Source organism: Haliotis rubra, unplaced genomic scaffold (genome assembly GCF_003918875.1).
Source record: "Haliotis rubra isolate DU_JTF1 unplaced genomic scaffold, ASM391887v1 Scf198, whole genome shotgun sequence".
NCBI classification, from domain to species: Eukaryota; Metazoa; Mollusca; class Gastropoda; order Lepetellida; family Haliotidae; genus Haliotis; species Haliotis rubra.
The window spans coordinates 661,259-680,948 of NW_025765980.1; the positions used below are offsets into that span (position 1 = coordinate 661,259).

Here is a 19,690-nt window from a genome sequence, read left to right on the forward strand (position 1 = left end):
TTGGCATAAACTAAATGAAACACGGACTGGTCATTTTAAAGTTGAGCTGCCAACATTCATAGTCTTATTGGTGTAATAAGGATTTGTAGTGGTCACATTTGTGTAGTCTGTCTCACAGTCCCTGAACCATATTATTTTCCCTACTGCCTAGCCCTCCCTGCAGTGCTTTAGCCCTCAATGAAGCAAGTCTCGATTTCCCCTGAATCTTTGGTCTCCCTGGGGCTCCTTTTCAATTTAAATGGGCTTGTTTGTTCCTATCAAAATTATGTATATTCAGAGACTAAGCATTAGTCTAACGTTTGTGTTGATGAGGTGTTTCTGCTGAACTGGGAATGTTACCATGAGTGTTACCTTGTGTTGTCACTTGTTGTTGCAGCCGCTGGTCAAGTTCAAGAGCCACCTGTACTTCGAAGAAAAGGACTATGTGACAGAGGCAGAGAAGTTGCTCAAGGAGTCGACCGACAGTGAGGTACACCATCCACAGACTGCACAGTAGACACCATCCATAGGCTGCACAGTAGACACCATCCATAGGCTGCACAGTAGACACCATCCATAGGCTGCACTGTAGACACCATCCATAGACTGCACTGTAGACACCATCCATAGACTGCACAGTAGACACCATCCATAGACTGCACAGTAGACACCATCCATAGTAGTAGACACCATCCATAGGTAGACTGCACAGTAGACACCATCCATAGACTGCACAGTAGACACCATCCATAGACTGCACAGTAGACACCATCCATAGGCTGCACTGTAGACACCATCCATAGACTGCACTGTAGACACCATCCATAGACTGCACAGTAGACACCATCCATAGGCTGCACAGTAGACACCATCCATAGACTGCACAGTAGACACCATCCATAGACTGCACAGTAGACACCATCCATAGGCTGCACAGTAGACAGTCCAGGCTGCACAGTAGACACCATCCATAGGCTGCACAGTAGACACCATCCATAGGCTGCACAGTAGACACCATCCATAGACTGCACAGTAGACACCATCCATAGACTGCACAGTAGACACCATCCATAGGCTGCACTGTAGACACCATCCATAGGCTGCACAGTAGACACCATCCATAGGCTGCACTGTAGACACCATCCATAGACTGCACAGTAGACACCATCCATAGGCTGCACTCAACAATGAATTAAACGATTGTTTTCAGATGTGGGTAATGTGTTCTTTGTTTATAAGAAACGTGCAGTGCAAGCTTTCATACAGGTATTGTAATTTTGTCAAGAATAATAATTATTACTTGTTGCACACCTGAAGTTGAAACTCATGGTATTAGTGAGCCTTGCTCACATTGTATGGCTTGTTTTCTAATCGACCTAATCAGACTGTGTTGTTTCCAGATAATCATGTACAAGAATGGGAAATCTCAAGGCATTGCATTCACCGACATATTTGAAGGAGTGTACTATCCTGCAGTCTCAGTATTTAAAAACGCTACGGTAAGACCTGTGTAATAAATACGGTAAGACCCGTGTAATAAATTGTATTTGAACAGACCAGTTATTTTTGTTCTTTACAGATTTATGTGCTTTCAGGTTAATCAGCAAAATATTCAGTTAACATAAATATCTCATAGTATTTCATGACTGTCAGTTTGAAAGCTTCAGGCCGCTTTTCCCAAATACATCCTCACTCACCAGTCATTCACTCTGTGTTATTCTTTCAGGTGAAAGTCAATTTTGGTCCCAAGTTCAAGTACCCACCGAAAGATATCATGTTCCGACCTGTAAGTATTACGAAACTGACTTAACTTTCTTCACTCCCTAATCAAAAATTGTATTTCGACTCATTGATTCAAGATCTGATGCATGTTTGCTTTTGTTGCTATTTTTATCAGCAATATTCCAGCTCTATGATGACAGTCTGTAAACAATAGAGTCTGGACCAGACAACCCAGTGATTGACATAATGAGCATTGAGCCACATAGTTAGCACACCTTGACATGCATCAGCCAAGTCAGCGGGCCAGATCACCTGATCCTGTTAGTCACATCTTACATAGAGGATACTAAACGACCTTCCGTGTAATACCAATTTTATCAAACGAGTTAATGATTTGGTATCAAACGAGTGAATGCAAGTTTGATACTAAATCTTTCACAAGTTTAATAAAAATGGTATTTCACGGAAGCGTGTTTTGTATTCTGTTCATTACTCTAGAAACATACTCCCCAGGGAGTTGAGATTGATAATACGATGTGCCATTCAGATTGACATCCAATGATCAAGGGAAAAATACCAGCGCCTTGAGCATGCACTAGTTGCCTGGATATGTGCGCTATATAAATATCCTATAATAATCGAAACATAAATTGATAGAAACTGCCTACAGTGTGATGACTCTCATATCAATTTTTAGCAAGTCAAGCAATGTCTAATACCATTGCGACAGAGGCATTAGCATTGTGACGTCATAACTGTAACCATTATGACGTCATATGTCTAGCGGTATTACATTAGTGTAAAATTGCCGTAAAAATATTACACTGCAGTATCTTCCATGGGCGAGCCCGCCATATAGCTGGAATATTGCTCAGTGCGGCGTAAAACTAAACTCACTCACTCCATGGGCAAGTAATAAAACAAATATCTAGGTTGATGAAGACGAGTGATAGGCGTAAATACCAATACATGTTGATGCGTGAAGGATATTTTACGCTTGATTTACACCAATGATCCATAACAAATATCATATAATGGTGACATGCAAGCTAATGTTGTAACACACCACACTATTCCAGCAGGTGGCCTGTAAATATTGCTACCTGGCCAGGCACATCTGGTTGTGGGCATGTCACACAATCAATGATACCAGACGTAGTTCCCACCTATACTGGTACCTGTCATCCTAAAGGATTCTACAGGGTTTTGTTCCACAATATGATCACAGATTATATAGGTTATCATAAGCCTCTCTGAAAGTATGGGACCTTAGCAGGGGTGGAAATAACTTTAAAATTGTTAGTGTACTCCGGTACAGTGGCACATGTAAAATCACTTGCCCTGATAATTTTTCCACTATACCGGCCGTTTTCTTGTTGATTTTTTAAATAAACAACATAATTAACATTGGAATGTCAACTGGACACTTGTACAGTGTGATATACAAATTTGCTTGCCCGACAGAAAAAAACACTGGACTCGGGCGTCGGGCAATGGGTTATTTCCACACCCAGCTTAGGGTTAAGATCTCTTTGTAGACTGGTAATGAGGATGATTTTATGTGTGCTTCCTATGCTGACCCTGTTGATATTATCCATTGGAATTCTGGGTTGAATTTTCCTCCAACAACCTGTTTGTTTGTTTGCTCAATGCTGCCCGAAAAATGCTCAAGGCAGTCTGTAAATATACGAGTATGGACCAGACAATCCTGTGATTGACATCATGAGCATCAATCTACACAATTAGGATATGATGACTTGCATCAACCAAGTCAGCGAGCCTGACCACCAGATCCTGGTAGTTGCTTCTTAGGACAAGCATGGGTTCCTGAAGACCAGTTCTAACCCAGATCTTCACGGTTTCCAACGACCTGTACTGTAACAGCAACAACCAAATGAATTGTATGGTCCAACTCAATGATTCGGTTGATTGTGGGTCACCATACCCACATGACTTTATTAGTTGCTCATTTGATCAATCACTGGATTGTCTAGTCCAGACTTGATTATTTATACCATTAGTTTGAATATTTTTTAGAGTGGTATTAAATAAACTGGTGATATAAGTTACCTCCCCTGTTGCCAGGTGTCAGAGGCTGCCCAGCAGGCTGTGGTGGACTACACTCTCTCGGACCTCATCTATCATATAGAGAATGAGGGCAAGCTGCCCGAGTTCTAATCTTTAGGAGGCCACAATGTGCAGACCTAGGAGAAGTGAAGACAGAAAGATTTGTCTGCTCTTGAGGACCGTGCAGTGTTCACACCTGAGCGTCTTCCTGGTGCCTCACAGTGCATGACCTCACAGGACATTACATCACCAGACAGAACTGTAAAGTGAGGAAGAGTTATCCCCCCTGACTTGAAGGGAGAGTTGTTCCCCTTGACTTGAAGCCAGGGAACCCTCTTCAGCACTGACAGTTACTTGTTGGACTGGACATTCAACACATGCTTTAAGCCTGTACAAAATGGAGGACGGTTTATCTCGAGATTGCTGCAACATCTGCTGATGTGGAACTGACCTTTCGTCTCAATTCGCAGTATTAGCTTGTGTCACTAGTGCTGTGTTGTGAGGAAGGTGGCTTTACTAACCCGTGTAGTTCTGTGTGCACTCTCTAAACCAGCCACTATCCCTTCTACCATGTCGTCCGCTAGACGAATGCTATTAAAAGGACTATTCATTAAGTCTCAGCTACTAGAATTTAATCTAAGATTTGTTTTCCGTATTTTGTTTACCTATTTAAATAAAAGAACAGAAACTGACAAAGCCTGACAAGTAATTTGCAATATATAGTTGGGAGAAAACATTTGTGTAGCCATTTTCTTATGATGTCTGAGATCTGTTTATTTTGGCTCTCTGCAAAAATATATGTCGTAAAACTCTAGTTAGGATGTTCCAACATGTGCACAGTTATCCTCCAGGATAGGCTACATGTGTAGTTACATCGTACATGTAAGTGTATGTGATAGTATATGAAAAAGTTGATTAGGAAGGATATTTTCTGTAATCAAATTTGATGTAAGTTGTGCGTTGATGTGAGTGTACCAAGTTGTGATTGCTCGTCAGTTGTTTTACAGAATAATTGGTTAACTCTGAGAAGGAACCAGTCTTGATATTGTTGTTTTGAATGTGTCATTGCATTTGTGTTATAGCATTGTTCAGTGAATCATGTCCATGATTATTGTCTTTTTTTTAGAACTTTTACATGAAACAATTCAGTGTTGATGTCCATGTTAAAGATTCATGCCAATGTCCTATGAATAAATACTGAAACAGCGATGTCCTATGAATAAAAACTGAAAGAGCGATGTCCTATCAATAAATACTGAAACAGCGATGTCCTATCAATAAATACTGAAACAGCGATTTCAGGAAATACGTCACAGGGTTTTACCATGACTTACAAAAGCGGGAGTCCCCATCAATGTATTTTACGTGTCCTTGTCAGTAATACAAGGGTCCTGTAAACTATTGAAGTGGTGTGGTACAGTGTATGAAATAAGACAAAAATCCAGCCAGACATCAGGATGTATAGAACATCTAACATTTTTACCAGACCATCGGGCTGGCTAGCTGTATATTTAGACCGTCAGTCAGAAATCTAGCCCGTCTCGGGCGGTCAGACGGGCCTTATTTCATACACTGGTGGTGTAGTGTAAATCATGATAATGACTTCATAGCCTGGAATGAATCAGTGGTCATGTGGACAGTCACATGACTGATGGGTGAAATACCAGACTACTCTCGATGTGCTGTAACTTCGCTCTCTCAATTTTTGTATGTCTCTCCGGATGCAGTATTTTGGGTTTCCTAAATCTATTCTCTACATATGTAGATGCATATTTGTGCATGGTGTAAAACACTGACTGCAACCCAAGACTGACCTCCAGTCCATTTATTTGTCTAGACAGATTGTACTAGAGTGAGTGAGTGAGTGAGTTTAGTTTTACACCACACTCAGCAATATTCCAGCTATATGGCGGCGGTCTGTAAATAATTGAGTCTGGACCAGGCAATGCAGTGATCAACAGCATCGATCTGCGCAATTGGGAACAGATGACATGTGTCAACCAAGTCAGCGAGCCTGACCACCCGATACCATTAGTCACCTCTTACGACAAGCATGGGTTGGACGATCAATATTCTAACCCGGACCTTCACGGGTGATTGTACTAGATGTTAGATGATGACACTTTCGTAACCCTGCCTGACGTTCGGCAAAGGGACTGCTTGCCTCAGAGGCATGGTATCATGAGCCTGGATTAGTAAAGTGAATGAGAGAGAATGGTTCTACACTGTTTTTAGCAATATTCCTGCAATATCTTCCAGAAATGGCCTTCACACTCTACCCATGAGAGGAATCCTGGCCTTTGGTGTAATGAATGAACACATTAACCACCAGGCCACCCTACTGCCATGGAAAGTTCAAACAGACCGGATAGATACACATACAGAGTTACAACCAATAACAGATAATAGTATGTTGCAAAATGAACCTCATTTGTCCACATGTAGCATGTGTGGGAATGATATTTCCTGCTGAACAATATCAAGGCAGCCTGTGAGGAACCCAATGAGTGGCTGCTGTTATTTATAGTTTAATACCTCACTCCAAAATACCCACAAGATGATGACAGTCTGTAAATAATCAAATCCATTGATTGATATTCAGAGGAAAGATCCATGTTGACAGGATACATTGACACTATCAACCCAATCCAGAGTCTGATCGTGTGATCCAGTAAACGGACTTTTACCCCAAGCAACGGCTGCTGGGAACTTACTTGAACCAGGAATCTCAAGGGGACTGGTTTGGTAGGCAAGCACCCAATAACACCCGAATCAGTCGTTCCCCCAGCAACCATCTGATCGGCACAACTGATGAATCAAGTATTCACAATTCTGGGTAGAAACAAGGCAAAGATAGATCATCCACATGAGACTTTAATCAATGCACAGAAATGCTCTGCTTCAAAGGAAAAATGGACAAAAAGAAGGCAAAGTCGATGGTAAAACTGCATAACAGAAAACAATGCATTGAGTATTTGGCTGAACCACTCCTGGAACATCGAACAATCACATCTCACGACCAGCATCTATCGCGGCCACAATGATACATTTAGTCTTGCATTCACAACTACAACACAAACCAGGACTTATGATTCGACTTCCAGCTGAATAAAATACATGTATACCATTAAGAGAGATGTGTATTCCTAATCAGTGACCCCTGTAGAGTGATAAAATGACCCTACAATTTAGTAATCTAATGATGAAATGACCAACCTCATCACAGAGAGCAAAGCCAGGGAAATGCTATAACCTCTATGAGCTACTTTGCATTTAAGAACCTAACTTGAAGATGGACGCCAGTGTTATTTCCCTTCTGTGAATACTTTTTGAGTTGGTATTTTTATGCAATGACAGTGACCTAAGACAAAAATAGGGCTTCCAACTAGTTCATATTGTTGAGATTAGTTCACACTGTCGGACACATTCGTTAGTGGTTTTTATTGTCACACATAGTTTGGACCCCTTTGGTGAGGCTTGAGAGTCAAGCCTGTACACAAACAACAAAGACACTGCCACAAACTGCAGATGAACGGCAGTCACCAATAGGTGACATCCATTTGTTCACTTTCACCCTGTCAGCACTTGCAATCATCATTACATCATCCCATTTGCCACAACTTGAGCACACGATGTCATCCATCACAGACTTGGCCTTCCGCTCGGCCTGCATCAGAGATGAGGTTTCAGTGAGTCTCTATCGTGTACTATGACTCCTCGGTGTATACTTTCTTCAGCTCTCCCACTAGACTTGACAGTGTAGGGTTTCCACCATGTTCCTCAATCAGTTCCAGGGCTCTGAAACATAGACGAGATGAAGATTAGAAACCATTGCCTGAAACATGGTGGACAGTTTCTGAAACATCAAGGACAGAGACTGAAAAGCAGGGACAGTGATTGAAACATGGAGGGCATTCAAATGCCGAGGACAGTGTCTGGCAACAGGGTAGGTTACTTATGTAACCCGTTTGTTTCTGACTGAAACATGGAGGACCATCATGGAGAACACTGAAACACAAAGTACAGTGACTGATATACGAGGACAGAGACTGAAATATTGACTAAAGCTACTCGAACAAGGTGGGCAGTGTGAAAAGTGGAGGACATTCAAACATGGAGGAAAGTGACGGAATTCTGAATGGCAGTTGTTTGATTGGCATTCCAGAAATTGGCGAGTCAAAAATGAAGCATACAACTTTACGGATGACAACTTCTTGTTTATTGCACAGAGCGTTGTTTCAATGTAGATGGCAGTGACTGAAATCTGAAGGACAATGACTGAAACACGGACCACAATGACTGAAACACGGACCACAGTGACTGAAACACGGACCACAGTGACTGAAACACGGACCACAATGACTGAAACACGGACCACAATGACTGAACACGGACCACAGTGACTGAAACACGGACCACAGTGACTGAAACACGGACCACAATGACTGAAACACGGACCACAATGACTGAAACCACGGACCACAATGACTGAAACACGGACCACAGTGACTGAAACACGGACCACAATGACTGAAACACGGACCACAATGACTGAAACACGGACCACAGTGACTGAAACACAGGACCACAGTGACTGAAACATGGAGGACCACAGTGACTGAAACATGGAGGAGGTGAGGACGACCACAGTGACTGAAACATCTGAAGGACAATGACTGAAACACGGACCACAGTGACTGACTGAAACACGGACCACAGTGACTGAAACATGGAGGAGGTGACTGAAACACGGACCACAGTGACTGAAACATGGAGGAGGTGACTGAAACACGGACCACAGTGACTGAAATCTGAAGGACAATGACTGAAACACGGACCACAGTGACTGAAACATGGAGGAGGTGACTGAAACACGGACCACAGTGACTGAAACACGGAGGACAATGACTGAAACACTGGACCACAGTGACTGAAACATGGAGGAGGTGACTGAAACACGGACCACAGTGACTGAAACACGGAGGACAATGACTGAAACACGGACCACAGTGACTGAAACACGGACCACAATGACTGAACCTCGGACCACAGTGACTGAAACACAGACCACAGTGACTGAAATCTGAAGGACAATGACTGAAACACGGACCACAGTGACTGAAATCTGAAGGACAATGACTGAAACACGGACCACAGTGACTGAAACATGGAGGAGGACTGAAATCTGAAGGACAATGACTGAAACACGGACCACAATGACTGAAACATGGAGGACAATGACTGAAACACGGACCACAGTGACTGAAACATGGAGGAGAGTGATTGAAACATGGAGGACATAGATTTGAAAGACAATATGTTAGATGACCACACACTAACCTCTGCTCCAGGCTGACCAGCGTCTGTTTAGTGTAGTCGAAGGACCCGATCTTCATCATGTAGTCCACACAGTACTTCTTCAAGTCATTGTCTGTTGTTCTTTGTCGTAAAATGTCTTGTATGAATTAAGGTCAATTGTTGGTTACTTTCGGAAGCAAAGTTATACGTGTCACAGCTCGAAGTAAAAATATACAATACAAATGACCTCTACTCACCAGACACTGGGTCTCATATATCCTCTACTAATCCAGACTTGCACCTTCACCTCACTGATCTCCATCCCACACAGACCTTCCCTCTGCCTCCCCACCCATAGACATCCCCCACATTCCTCACTGACCAGATGCCACCCCACACCATTCACTGACCAAATCCTTCCCCACACACCTCACAGACCCCCTCCCTCCCAACACACTGTACTGACATGCCCCACCCTCCCAACATCCTCACAGACTACCCCTCAGACCAAAACACTCCCCACCCCACCCCACCTCCACATTGCTGGGACAAGGATACTGATGATCTGGTTGTTGTCCGGGCTGGACCTGATGGCATGGATGAGAGGGAAGGAGAACTTGCCCTCTGTCAGGTCTTCACAGTAGCTCTTGTTGGCTTCATACTGAAACAGGGCACAGCAGGCGAGTTGGGTCTCATGCTGACACACACCATAACGTATCACTTTCAGTTCATAGAGATATAGCGGAAGGTCGCGGGTTCGATCCCCGACCGCGTCATACCAAAAGACGTTAAAATATGGTACTTGTTGGTCCCTGCCTGGCGCTCGGCATTAATGGGTACAACAAGGACTGGTCGGCTCGGAGTCAGTATAATGTGTCTGAGTGGGGTATTCATGCTTCACTGCGGCATGGTATCTCAGTGGGCTAGCACTATAAAACCAGCTTCAGTCTGGGCTAGTACAAGCAGCCGCACCTACACATACACATGCATGCACGTCGTCATATGAGTGAAATATTCTCCAGCGCGACGTTAAACCCAATTTCACCTCACCTCATAGAGACATAACAGATCAAATTAGAGGCAGGCAAACATTTAACAGATCCATCTCACATCCCAGATGTACAGAAATATATGGTAACACATGAAAGTGATACACAGAGGTTGTAGAGGAAACTCTGAAATTTGTCTGTTAAATCTGATCCATCCTGTCCTGGAAGGCCTCAGTTCTCTCAAAGGACTTCAAGTATCTCATCTTCCCTTTTTTTAATACACATATTGACATCATTTGTTGTTTCAAACTGAGTGTTAACACGAACATTTATTCATTTATTCAGTGATTCAATGATTCACTGAACAGCATCTCTACTGCCTCGGGCATTAACTCTGCGTCTACTTCATTGTAGCATACAACATCCTGACGTGGTGAAAATGATAGCACAACACACTTCAGTGACACACACATGCAGTGTACAGTGCCAATGTTACTTTCACTGTCTCACCTCTTTAGAAGATAAGTTGGCGTAGTCGTCTCGGATCTGGAAGTATAATCCTAGCACATCTAACAAAGGTTTAAAGTCACTGAAACATAAAAGAAACACTTTTCATACATCATATACAATAAAAACAAGTTTAGAGCTGGAAACTTGTTCTGATGATGTGAAAAACAGAATTAAAACACTTAGTTCTTATTTGACCAGAAATGAGAAAAAACATTTATTGTCAGTTTCAATATGAATAAATTATTTAAAAGACTACATTGTATAATTAAAACCTGATAAAAAAAATCTCTTAGAGGATCATAAGAGGAAATTATCATTTCTGTCGGTGACTACTAAAATTAAAATCAGGGAAAAACACTACCCCTCACAAAAACATGGTCTGGCTTCACTAGTCTATAAGGTAATCATGGCTATGTATACAGTAGGTGGGTTTAGGAGATATACAGATACCTCTATGCTAGACATTGCTGAAGCCAACCATCTCCTTATGAATTACCTCCCCTTCACTACCTTGACTGCTGTGCCACTACACCAGCCATGTGTGTGTGTGAGTGAGTGAGTTTAGTTTTATGCCGCTTTTAGCAATATTCCATCAATATCAGAGTAGGGGACACCAGAAATGGGCTTCACACATTGTACCCTTGTGGGAAACAGGACCCGGTCTTTGGTGTGACAAGGGAACACTTTAACCACTTACCTACCCAGCTATGTGTACCTACCTTTTGTTGTCACTAAATAGTTGCATAAGTCGAACTGCTAGACCAAACAATCCACCGGTCTCTGAAACACATTCAACCAAATTAAGATGGTCAACAGGAAAACTGTTTCAGTCACAGTTAAGTTTGTTGTGCTTCTGTTGCAGTGAGGGTGAGGTTGTTACATAGCTTTTAGCAAATATTCCAGCAATATCACAGCAGGAGACACCAGAAAGGGGCTTCACACATTGTACCCATCTGGGGGATCAAACCTGGGCCTTTGGCATGATGAGCCAAGACTTTGACCACTCAGCTATGCCACTACTACTTCTTCTGCTGGAAACAGCTGACAGTAATATTCAATCACTGGGCAAACTGACTGAATATACCCTCAACCACAGCATCAAAACACTGCCTTATTGTTTCCAACAGTAATATTGCATTGCATGTGCATATACCCTCAACCAAGGTGAGAAATACTGCCTTATTGTTTCCAAACTGAAGATGCTAAAGTATAAAGACACTTACAAAGATGTTCAGCAAGCTTATCATTTGCCATAATTTTGCATCAAGAATATGCATTCTGCAACTTTCATACATTACACCACTAAAATGCATCTATGACAACTTACAAGCTGTTGCTATGACAACACTAATATTATGAGCCTTTCAATCAGTGATACCAAGTTTATATACCTGACAATTTGCCATATTATTCATCACCCCTAGTGATGTTCAATATAATCAAGGAAACATTAGTGATACTGTCATTGAAAACAATGGCTGTTTGTGTAAAAATGAAAAAAAAACAAAGTCGAGAAATGTTGACAATATGATCTGCAGCAGGACCAAGACACAGATGCAGTACTGACTGGGTGTAAGTAAGAATCTACAAAAGACATGCATATAATGGGGGAAATACTGACTGCGTATAACCATGGTCTTGTAATCCTCCTCTGTTGGACAAAGCACTGTGTCTCTCCAGTAGATGTCCATCCCCTGCCCACGATGAAGCTCCAGCAGCTGTTCTGTAACCATGGTAACATCCAAGACAAACACATCATGATGAACTAAGAAGACATATTTAACAGTACCTCACTCACTCACTCAGAATGGTCCACACGTTTGTTGAGTGAGTGATTCAAACCTTTTGTTAGATATTTCTGTTTGTTGTAAGAACTGGATGAAATGAGGATCAGACGGTCAAACTCTATGACATAGTTCAATGTATGTCGAAATATGAATTATCGTTAACAGTGTCACTTTGGATAGAAGTGGCATGTACAAGTGATATCAGCTGCCTAGCAACATGGATAGAAAACATATTTTCCTGTGATGAAACATGCAAAATTGTTTGTATGCAGATCTGAATTTTAAATTTCAAGATGCCTTTTGTAACATTCTTGTTGTAGAGCTTGATGATCCTAGATAATACTTAACGCAATATGGCATAACTTCTGCCTGTGAACTGACCTGTAAATACTGTATTGACCTCTGGATGTCCGAGACTGTGGAGTTTGGACAGCGCTAGGAAGTACACATAGTTGGCTGTGTTGATTGTCTGTGGTATTCCGTATATACTGTGAGCCACTGCAAAGTTCAAACATATCGCCAGAGCTATGAATACATCACACTTGCTTCCATACCATTAACGGCTTTCTAATCATCGACATTGATAATTTACATTAAATATGAAAATCTACATTTAATTCTCAATTTATAATTTACCTGCATTAAAATATAAACATCAAACATTTATTTCAGGCATGAGTAGTCGTGATTGGGAATTGGGAGTTATCTCCCTTTATCTGCTGCCCCTAAGATTCCATAACATTAAGATCATGTAAACAACTGTGCAGCAAGATGCTTTCCTAAAGAAGATATGGAGAGTGCAGTGAAGAAGCTAGCAAGTATTGCTGGATGACATTGTGTACTATTTACATATTTCGTAAATCACCATCTACTCAGCAATTACAGATGAACAGGTTTTCAAACTGACTCATGTTTATTTCACTTCCATGATTATTACTACAGAATGTGTGCTGTGTATAGATTATACACACACATTTATATAGAATGGCATTTCTTGTGAACATTTTTTAGTAATTCAGACTTTTTCATGATTTGTTGTTAATATATCACACTGGAATCGCTGTAAATTTTAAACTAAATAAAGTAGTCCGGTGCAATTTGGGTTAAATGAAACGACTATATATAAACACTGATACTATTTAATATAAGTATAGAATATACCATAATTTGGGGCCTTTTCATGTTTACAGATAATCCTGTGGGTGTTTTTAATTTCTCAAAACTGGAATTGTCTTCAATAACATGATTGTAAAACAATGATTTTTCTTTCAACACCTGTCTGTGATTGTATAACCAAGTACACTCACCTGGTATTCCTCTCCTCAACTTGGAATTATCTTCAATATCGTCTATTCTGTAAACAACAAACCAGCCTTAGCTTACAAGGAGGGAAAGTCATGATCTCATACCTATGCTTCAGTCATCTTAAGTTTGAAGCCTTCATAATAGAGGTAAGGTTCTTGAAAAGATGAAAATACTGCCTCCTACAAGTGCTGACAAGAGTTGTATGCAACCTTCACTGTAGGCCCCACAGACCTGTACAAATAAATTGTGTCATATACCGCAGCATGGTTAGATTTAAACTGTTTGGTTGTCATTTTAAAAGCTTGTGGGTAACCATGGTAACAGTAAAAGCAAGTTATTTTATAGGTGAATTATTGTACACTGACCATTTTGGTCATCTTCTGTGCTATGGCCCTGGGTGCCGTTCCACTAACCGATCTTATCTAAGATCAATCTTAGCAAGTTTCGCCAATTTTACAATCGTCTTAACTAAATGTTACAGCCGTTTCACAAACCGATCTTAGGCCGATCGTAGCCCATCCCGATCTTATGATCTGATCCAAACTTAGATCGAGACTCTTTCGTGAGAGAGATAGAGAAATGCGAGGCACGAGTTATCTCCCTTTGCATAGTCTAAGCGTAAATGTGGAGAAAAAACCTCGAGCAAATTATTAGGGTAGTGAGCACCTTGGTTTCAGGGTCAAGTGCAAGTTTGAACGGTGGGTTTCAGGCATAATATGTGGCTGAACCTTGTCGATCAGAATAAACAAGGCGTGGCGAGGCATCCTCTATAAGCACATCATCTGATAACGTATCTAGAATATGTCAGTGGTCTTGAAAAACATGTGGCCTGCCTTCAGAATCCACCACTAAAAAAGCGCTCGTGAAATCAAACATATTTGTATCTTGTTGTTTCAGAACATTGTTCACTTCACGACCCTCCCCTATTCTTAACCATCTAATTGCAATATTGTTGTACAAATGTATTACATCGACTCCCTCTGTGTTCCCATAACAACAGTGGTCAGACTGGCCTCACATTTGTAAAGCTTCAGTGCAGTGTTTGTTTACATCACAGAATTAACAAATTCATTTCATGGGGAATTTTAGGGGACGCTCACGGTGAAATGCTTGCTCATCTTCTTCACACAGAATATGAAAGCCACCATTTTGGTTTCTCTACAATTGATTTTAGCAATCCTAAGTTGGTCATGAGCAACTTAGACTTTGGATCTTAACTTTACGATTGACTCCGATAAGATTGGTTAGTGGAACAGTATGCCGATCGTAACGTCACACTAAGATTGGGATTTTAGGGGTTTACAATTGACATAGAGCTAAGATCGATTAGTGGAACGGCACCCTGATAGAGATCTATGTGCCCTGACTACACTGGTTTACTACTGTGCCCTGACCACACACAGGATCTATTCTGCCCTGACCACGCTGGTGAGCACTTACAGTAGACTGGCATTGTGCAGCATCTGTATGACTTCTCCAATCTGCAGAAGCTTGTCTTCTGGGATCTTCAGCCAGTAGTTGAGGGCCTGAAACATGACGGGCACTGAGACACCTGACTTTCATAGAGTTGTGTTGTATGGGACACCAACATTTCCCTGCTGTACATACTGTACTGCTTTACATAATGTACTCAAGATTAGTCATGGAAATGATGAAACAGTTTGTACAACGGCTGCTGTATGCGAATTAGAGACACGTGTATGACACTTTAGAGATACATGTATGACAGATAAGACACAAATGTATGACAAATGAGAGACAAGTGTACAATGGGTAAGAGAGACCAGCGTACAATGGATGAAACAAGAGTATGATTTTGGGGAAACAAATGTATGACATATAAGAAACAAGTGTATGATATATGACAAACAAGTGTATTGTATATGACAAACAAGTGTATGATGTATTACAAACAAGTGTATGATATATGACAAACAAGTGTATTGAACATGAGAAACAAGTGTATTGAGTGAGTGACTGAGTTTAGTTTTACGCCGCTTCTAGCAATATTCCAGCAATATCATGGCGGGTGGTACCAGAAATGGGCTTCACACATTGTACCCACATGGAGAATCAAACCCAGGTGTTCGGCATGACGAGCAAACGCTTTAACCACTAGGCTACCCCACCACCCCACAAGTGTATTGAATATGAGAAACAAGTGTATGATTCATTAGAGACAAAAGTCAGAAGAGATAAAAGTGTATGATGAATGAGAATGACAGATAAGAGACAAGTGTTTGATAGATTTGACACAAGAGAATGACAGACTAGAGACAAGAGTATGATCATGATGCTATTTCATCTGTTTGTTTGTTTGATGCAGCAGGTCAGTAATGGTCAAGAGTAACATGGATTAGGTGATGCCACTTAAGGGGCTTGTTTACTAACAGCAGCCAGCTTGGTCCTGATCTTCTTGCCTGGAATCTGGCAGATGTAATCATATGGTTCAAGGAGTACCTGGTGAGGAAATATAAAAAACAGGCTCATGTTAACTTCATTATATTTCTGAGCAAGTTGGTGAGTCATGGAATTAAATCCCACAAAACTACTTCTCATGGAAGAGCACTGTATTAGTTGTTACCAGGTTTGGCTCTGACTGACTTGCAGACATTCAAGATGTCAGATCGTGAATTACAGTCTCCCAGAAACCCAAAAGCATTACAGCAGCATGTTTATGCACATTTATATATTAAAAAACAACATAACGAGTCACTTTTGATAGTTATGGGAGACTATTAAAAAACATGAAAAATATGCATAAAAACATGCCAGTCTTAGGCGATCGCTTCTACTCACTTTAACAATGGATGCATGTTTCAATTGGTGATCAAAGTACTATTGAGGACATTTTGATATATATTAATATAGATGCACTGTGATGTACTGTAGTTATCCAACATATGTTTGTTTGCTCTGATCGTTACCATAATTACCAAGATTACTACTTCAAATGTTCTATTGCCTCAACATTATCATGATCAGGGGTTCAATTTTTTTCAAAAGCCACTTGCCACAGGGCAAGTGCTTTAAGAAAGTAACCTGTCCTGACTAATTTTCCACTTGCCCTGATTTTATGACATAATTATGATGATGTAATTATGAAAGAAAAAATCAACATGGTATTTGATGATAATGTTCACTAGACTATTTATTGAAAAGTGATAAATAGTAAAGAAAGATAACTCTACTTTATTATCATTGCGAAATTTAATAGCTACATTTTGAGCAGATATGAAATTAAATCAAAGTTTATTTGCAGTTTGAAACCATAAGTGGAAATTATCTAGTAGCCCACGGACAAGTAAGATACCATTATTTGATTGCCCGAAATGAAAACTGACTTGTCCCGGGCGTCGGGCGATGGGATTTTTGAACCCCTGCATGATTACAGCACAAGTATACAACACATTTTGAATGTACAATAATGATATTGAGAAGAAAGGTCTTAAGTACAGACAGACTACATGCAATGTCACAAGACTAATTTCACCCGTGTATCACAGTGTGTAAACATGAAACTGATAAAACATTAATGAATCGGGCTTGCATAATTATTCTATTATTTGATAGAACATTCAAACAACAACAACAAAATATTTGTCTGAAACTAGACCTGACCATATTCAAACAGTCTACTGTTCATTCCATACACTGCATTCGTTAAAACTGTTTGTTAGGTTTACATAATACAATATATATACTGCATTGTATTCTAAGGAATGTTCACCAAGTTCATGTTCACTATTACCCATCACCAGGGCTCCAGATAATTTTTCAACATCAGGAGTACGTACTCCTTATTTGTTCAATATTGAGTACTGGAAAACCTTAAGTGTACATTTAGAGTACTGAATGGAAGCTAATGGACTATCAGTAATCTTGTGTTTCGTTTCATATATGCACCACAACATTGCTACTCTTGTGTAAACAGGTCAATAAACAATAAAACAATACTTTTTTTCAGATAAATACGTCTGTAAGTGATTCTAAGACCGTACACCTTTGCTTTGGTGCGTATCTGCTACGTTTTCTAAATTATTTCCTACCGTATCGTGCATATTTTTTATCCGTACATACGCCGATACGGCCCTTATCTGGAGCCCTGCCCCTCACCATGAGGATTTACATTTGTTTTCTCAGCTCCCTGAGAAATATACAGCCCTAGCTGTGTGCAAGCTGCTGCTATTATTATTATTACTGTCTCATGTAATCAGGCACCCTTTCCCTGCTAGGAGACATATTATAAAATGAGTCACTTGTCCTACTTTTAATTCATCTGAGACATCATCTCCACCCTCATTCTGCCACCACAGTTGTTTTAATTCATCTGATTGTGACCAGTGCATTGGGATATTTGAAAGAAGTGACATTTTGTAAAAAAGTGAAAAAAACCCACAACAACCAAAGACAGAAACTTTCTAGCTCTTCTTTTCAGACAAAAAGTGCATCTTGATATAGTGATAGATAAATATTTCCAAGCAAACACTTCCCCCCCCAACCGCCTCCCCAATTTCAGATATTCATTATTATAGAACATATGTAATTTACAAATCTCATTGCCATGACGATGATGATTGCCTAATAGTAATACAAATGAAAACAAAGACAAAGTAAGTGACTTTCAAGTCAAAGGACACTAACAAGAAACAAAATATACTGTGACTGACATACTGATATGCTAGTCTAACAATACAATGAGAGATTGGATATTTTGGTCTACAGGCTGAAGATAATGAATATTTGACATTATTCTGGTAATCATTAAATATTCAAAATATGTCTACTAATTAAAGAATTCACTTTAACAATGTTGATGTGATTATATCAAAACATATGCAATATGATCAACAGAAAGTCTGCATATGTCCCTCCAAAACATCACAACATGAAACAACCATGCAACATAGTCCATGCAGTGGGAATTTCTCCACAGAAGAGGACAACTCATTCAATCTACCCCACCTTCTCAATTACCTCATCTGTGAAACTCGTCTGTAATTGGCCAGCATTCATTTTTTTGGAATCTGGAATATATAAACATACATCATTATCATGAACATGAAGCCTAACTAGAATCTAGATAACAGTAACAAGTACTGCCTCCAGGTAGTAATAGTAATAATAATAGTAATAGTCCACTTATATGGCGGTCATATCCAGGCACATTGCCTGCTCACGGCGCTACATACATTACTATCCCCGGTCATAGGACACTATCACACTTTCCGATACTTTTTCAACTCCCTGGGGAGCATACAGCCATGCTGCCTGTTACACTCACATTGCCAGCACATCCTCACAGGTCCCCATTTACAGCTGGGTGAACAGAGACAATGTGGATCTAAGTATCTTGTCCAAGGATACTACGCAAATGTGCCCACCTCGGACCCGAACTGAGGTGCCTCCACCGGGGATCGAACCCGGGCCTTCAGCATAATAGGCAGACGCCTTACCACTGCACTACTGCGCTCTAGTACATAGAACAGGAACCCTATAGGTGGTATACAGTACACTTAAAATAGTATTGATAAATAAATCAACTTTTGACATTAACTTACAGATGTGTGGAGTAAAATCGATAAATTACAAAACTAATTTCGTTATAATATAAATAGTATCAGAGAAGAATGAATATATTACTGTTAGTTGTCCGTTGGTTGTCTTGCATCTCCAATGTATGAAGACCTACAGCAGAGATCGATCAACCCACAAGTTTGTATCGCGCAATAATACACGCCCAGTGACAGCCGAGGTTATATATGCTAGTCGGTAATGAGATGTGCAACAGTTATACTGAGCATCTAAGTCATCGAGCTACCACCCGGAAACGTTTTTGTCATTCATTTCACGTGTTTCCTGTTTACTACATATGCAGAGTGAAGATAAATGTTTTCGCACCCATATACAATTCATGAACAACAAATAGAGATATTCAAGGAAAGATATTTGAAACTACTTCATACGGATTTTACTACATTAAAGTACCATGTTGTTCTCTTGATTTTGTGGCTAAGGAAATTCGAAAACACT

At 40.5% G+C, this 19,690-nt stretch overlaps 2 protein-coding genes across 3 annotated transcripts in view; one reads left to right on the forward strand and one right to left on the reverse strand.

Annotated features, from left to right (window-relative positions):
• LOC124275074 (set1/Ash2 histone methyltransferase complex subunit ASH2-like) overlaps positions 1 to 5,037 on the forward strand; it is a 105,414-nt gene extending 100,377 nt beyond the window's left edge. Inside the window, 4 exon segments of the mRNA XM_046710551.1 lie at positions 377 to 469; positions 1,380 to 1,478; positions 1,706 to 1,765; positions 3,787 to 5,037. Coding sequence (XP_046566507.1) covers positions 377 to 469; positions 1,380 to 1,478; positions 1,706 to 1,765; positions 3,787 to 3,879 — 345 coding nt within the window. The 3' untranslated portion in view covers positions 3,880 to 5,037.
• Positions 5,038 to 6,629: 1,592 nt separating this feature from the next.
• Positions 6,630 to 19,533, reverse strand: LOC124275076 (geranylgeranyl pyrophosphate synthase-like). Of its 2 annotated transcripts, none has more exons than XM_046710552.1 (12): positions 19,301 to 19,533; positions 18,623 to 18,684; positions 16,049 to 16,117; positions 15,098 to 15,183; positions 13,660 to 13,706; positions 12,734 to 12,850; positions 12,187 to 12,288; positions 11,285 to 11,345; positions 10,566 to 10,644; positions 9,625 to 9,727; positions 9,109 to 9,223; positions 6,630 to 7,566 (listed from the first exon to the last, which is right to left on the reverse strand). In XM_046710552.1, the coding sequence occupies exons 1-12, from the start codon at positions 19,326 to 19,328 to the stop codon at positions 7,476 to 7,478; spliced, it is 960 nt and encodes a 319-aa protein (XP_046566508.1). In that variant the 5' UTR covers positions 19,329 to 19,533; the 3' UTR covers positions 6,630 to 7,475. The 2 variants fall into 2 exon arrangements, with proteins under 2 accessions (XP_046566508.1, XP_046566509.1); XM_046710553.1 differs by having other exon boundaries at positions 18,635 to 18,684; positions 19,301 to 19,532.
• Positions 19,534 to 19,690: the final 157 nt, after the last annotated feature.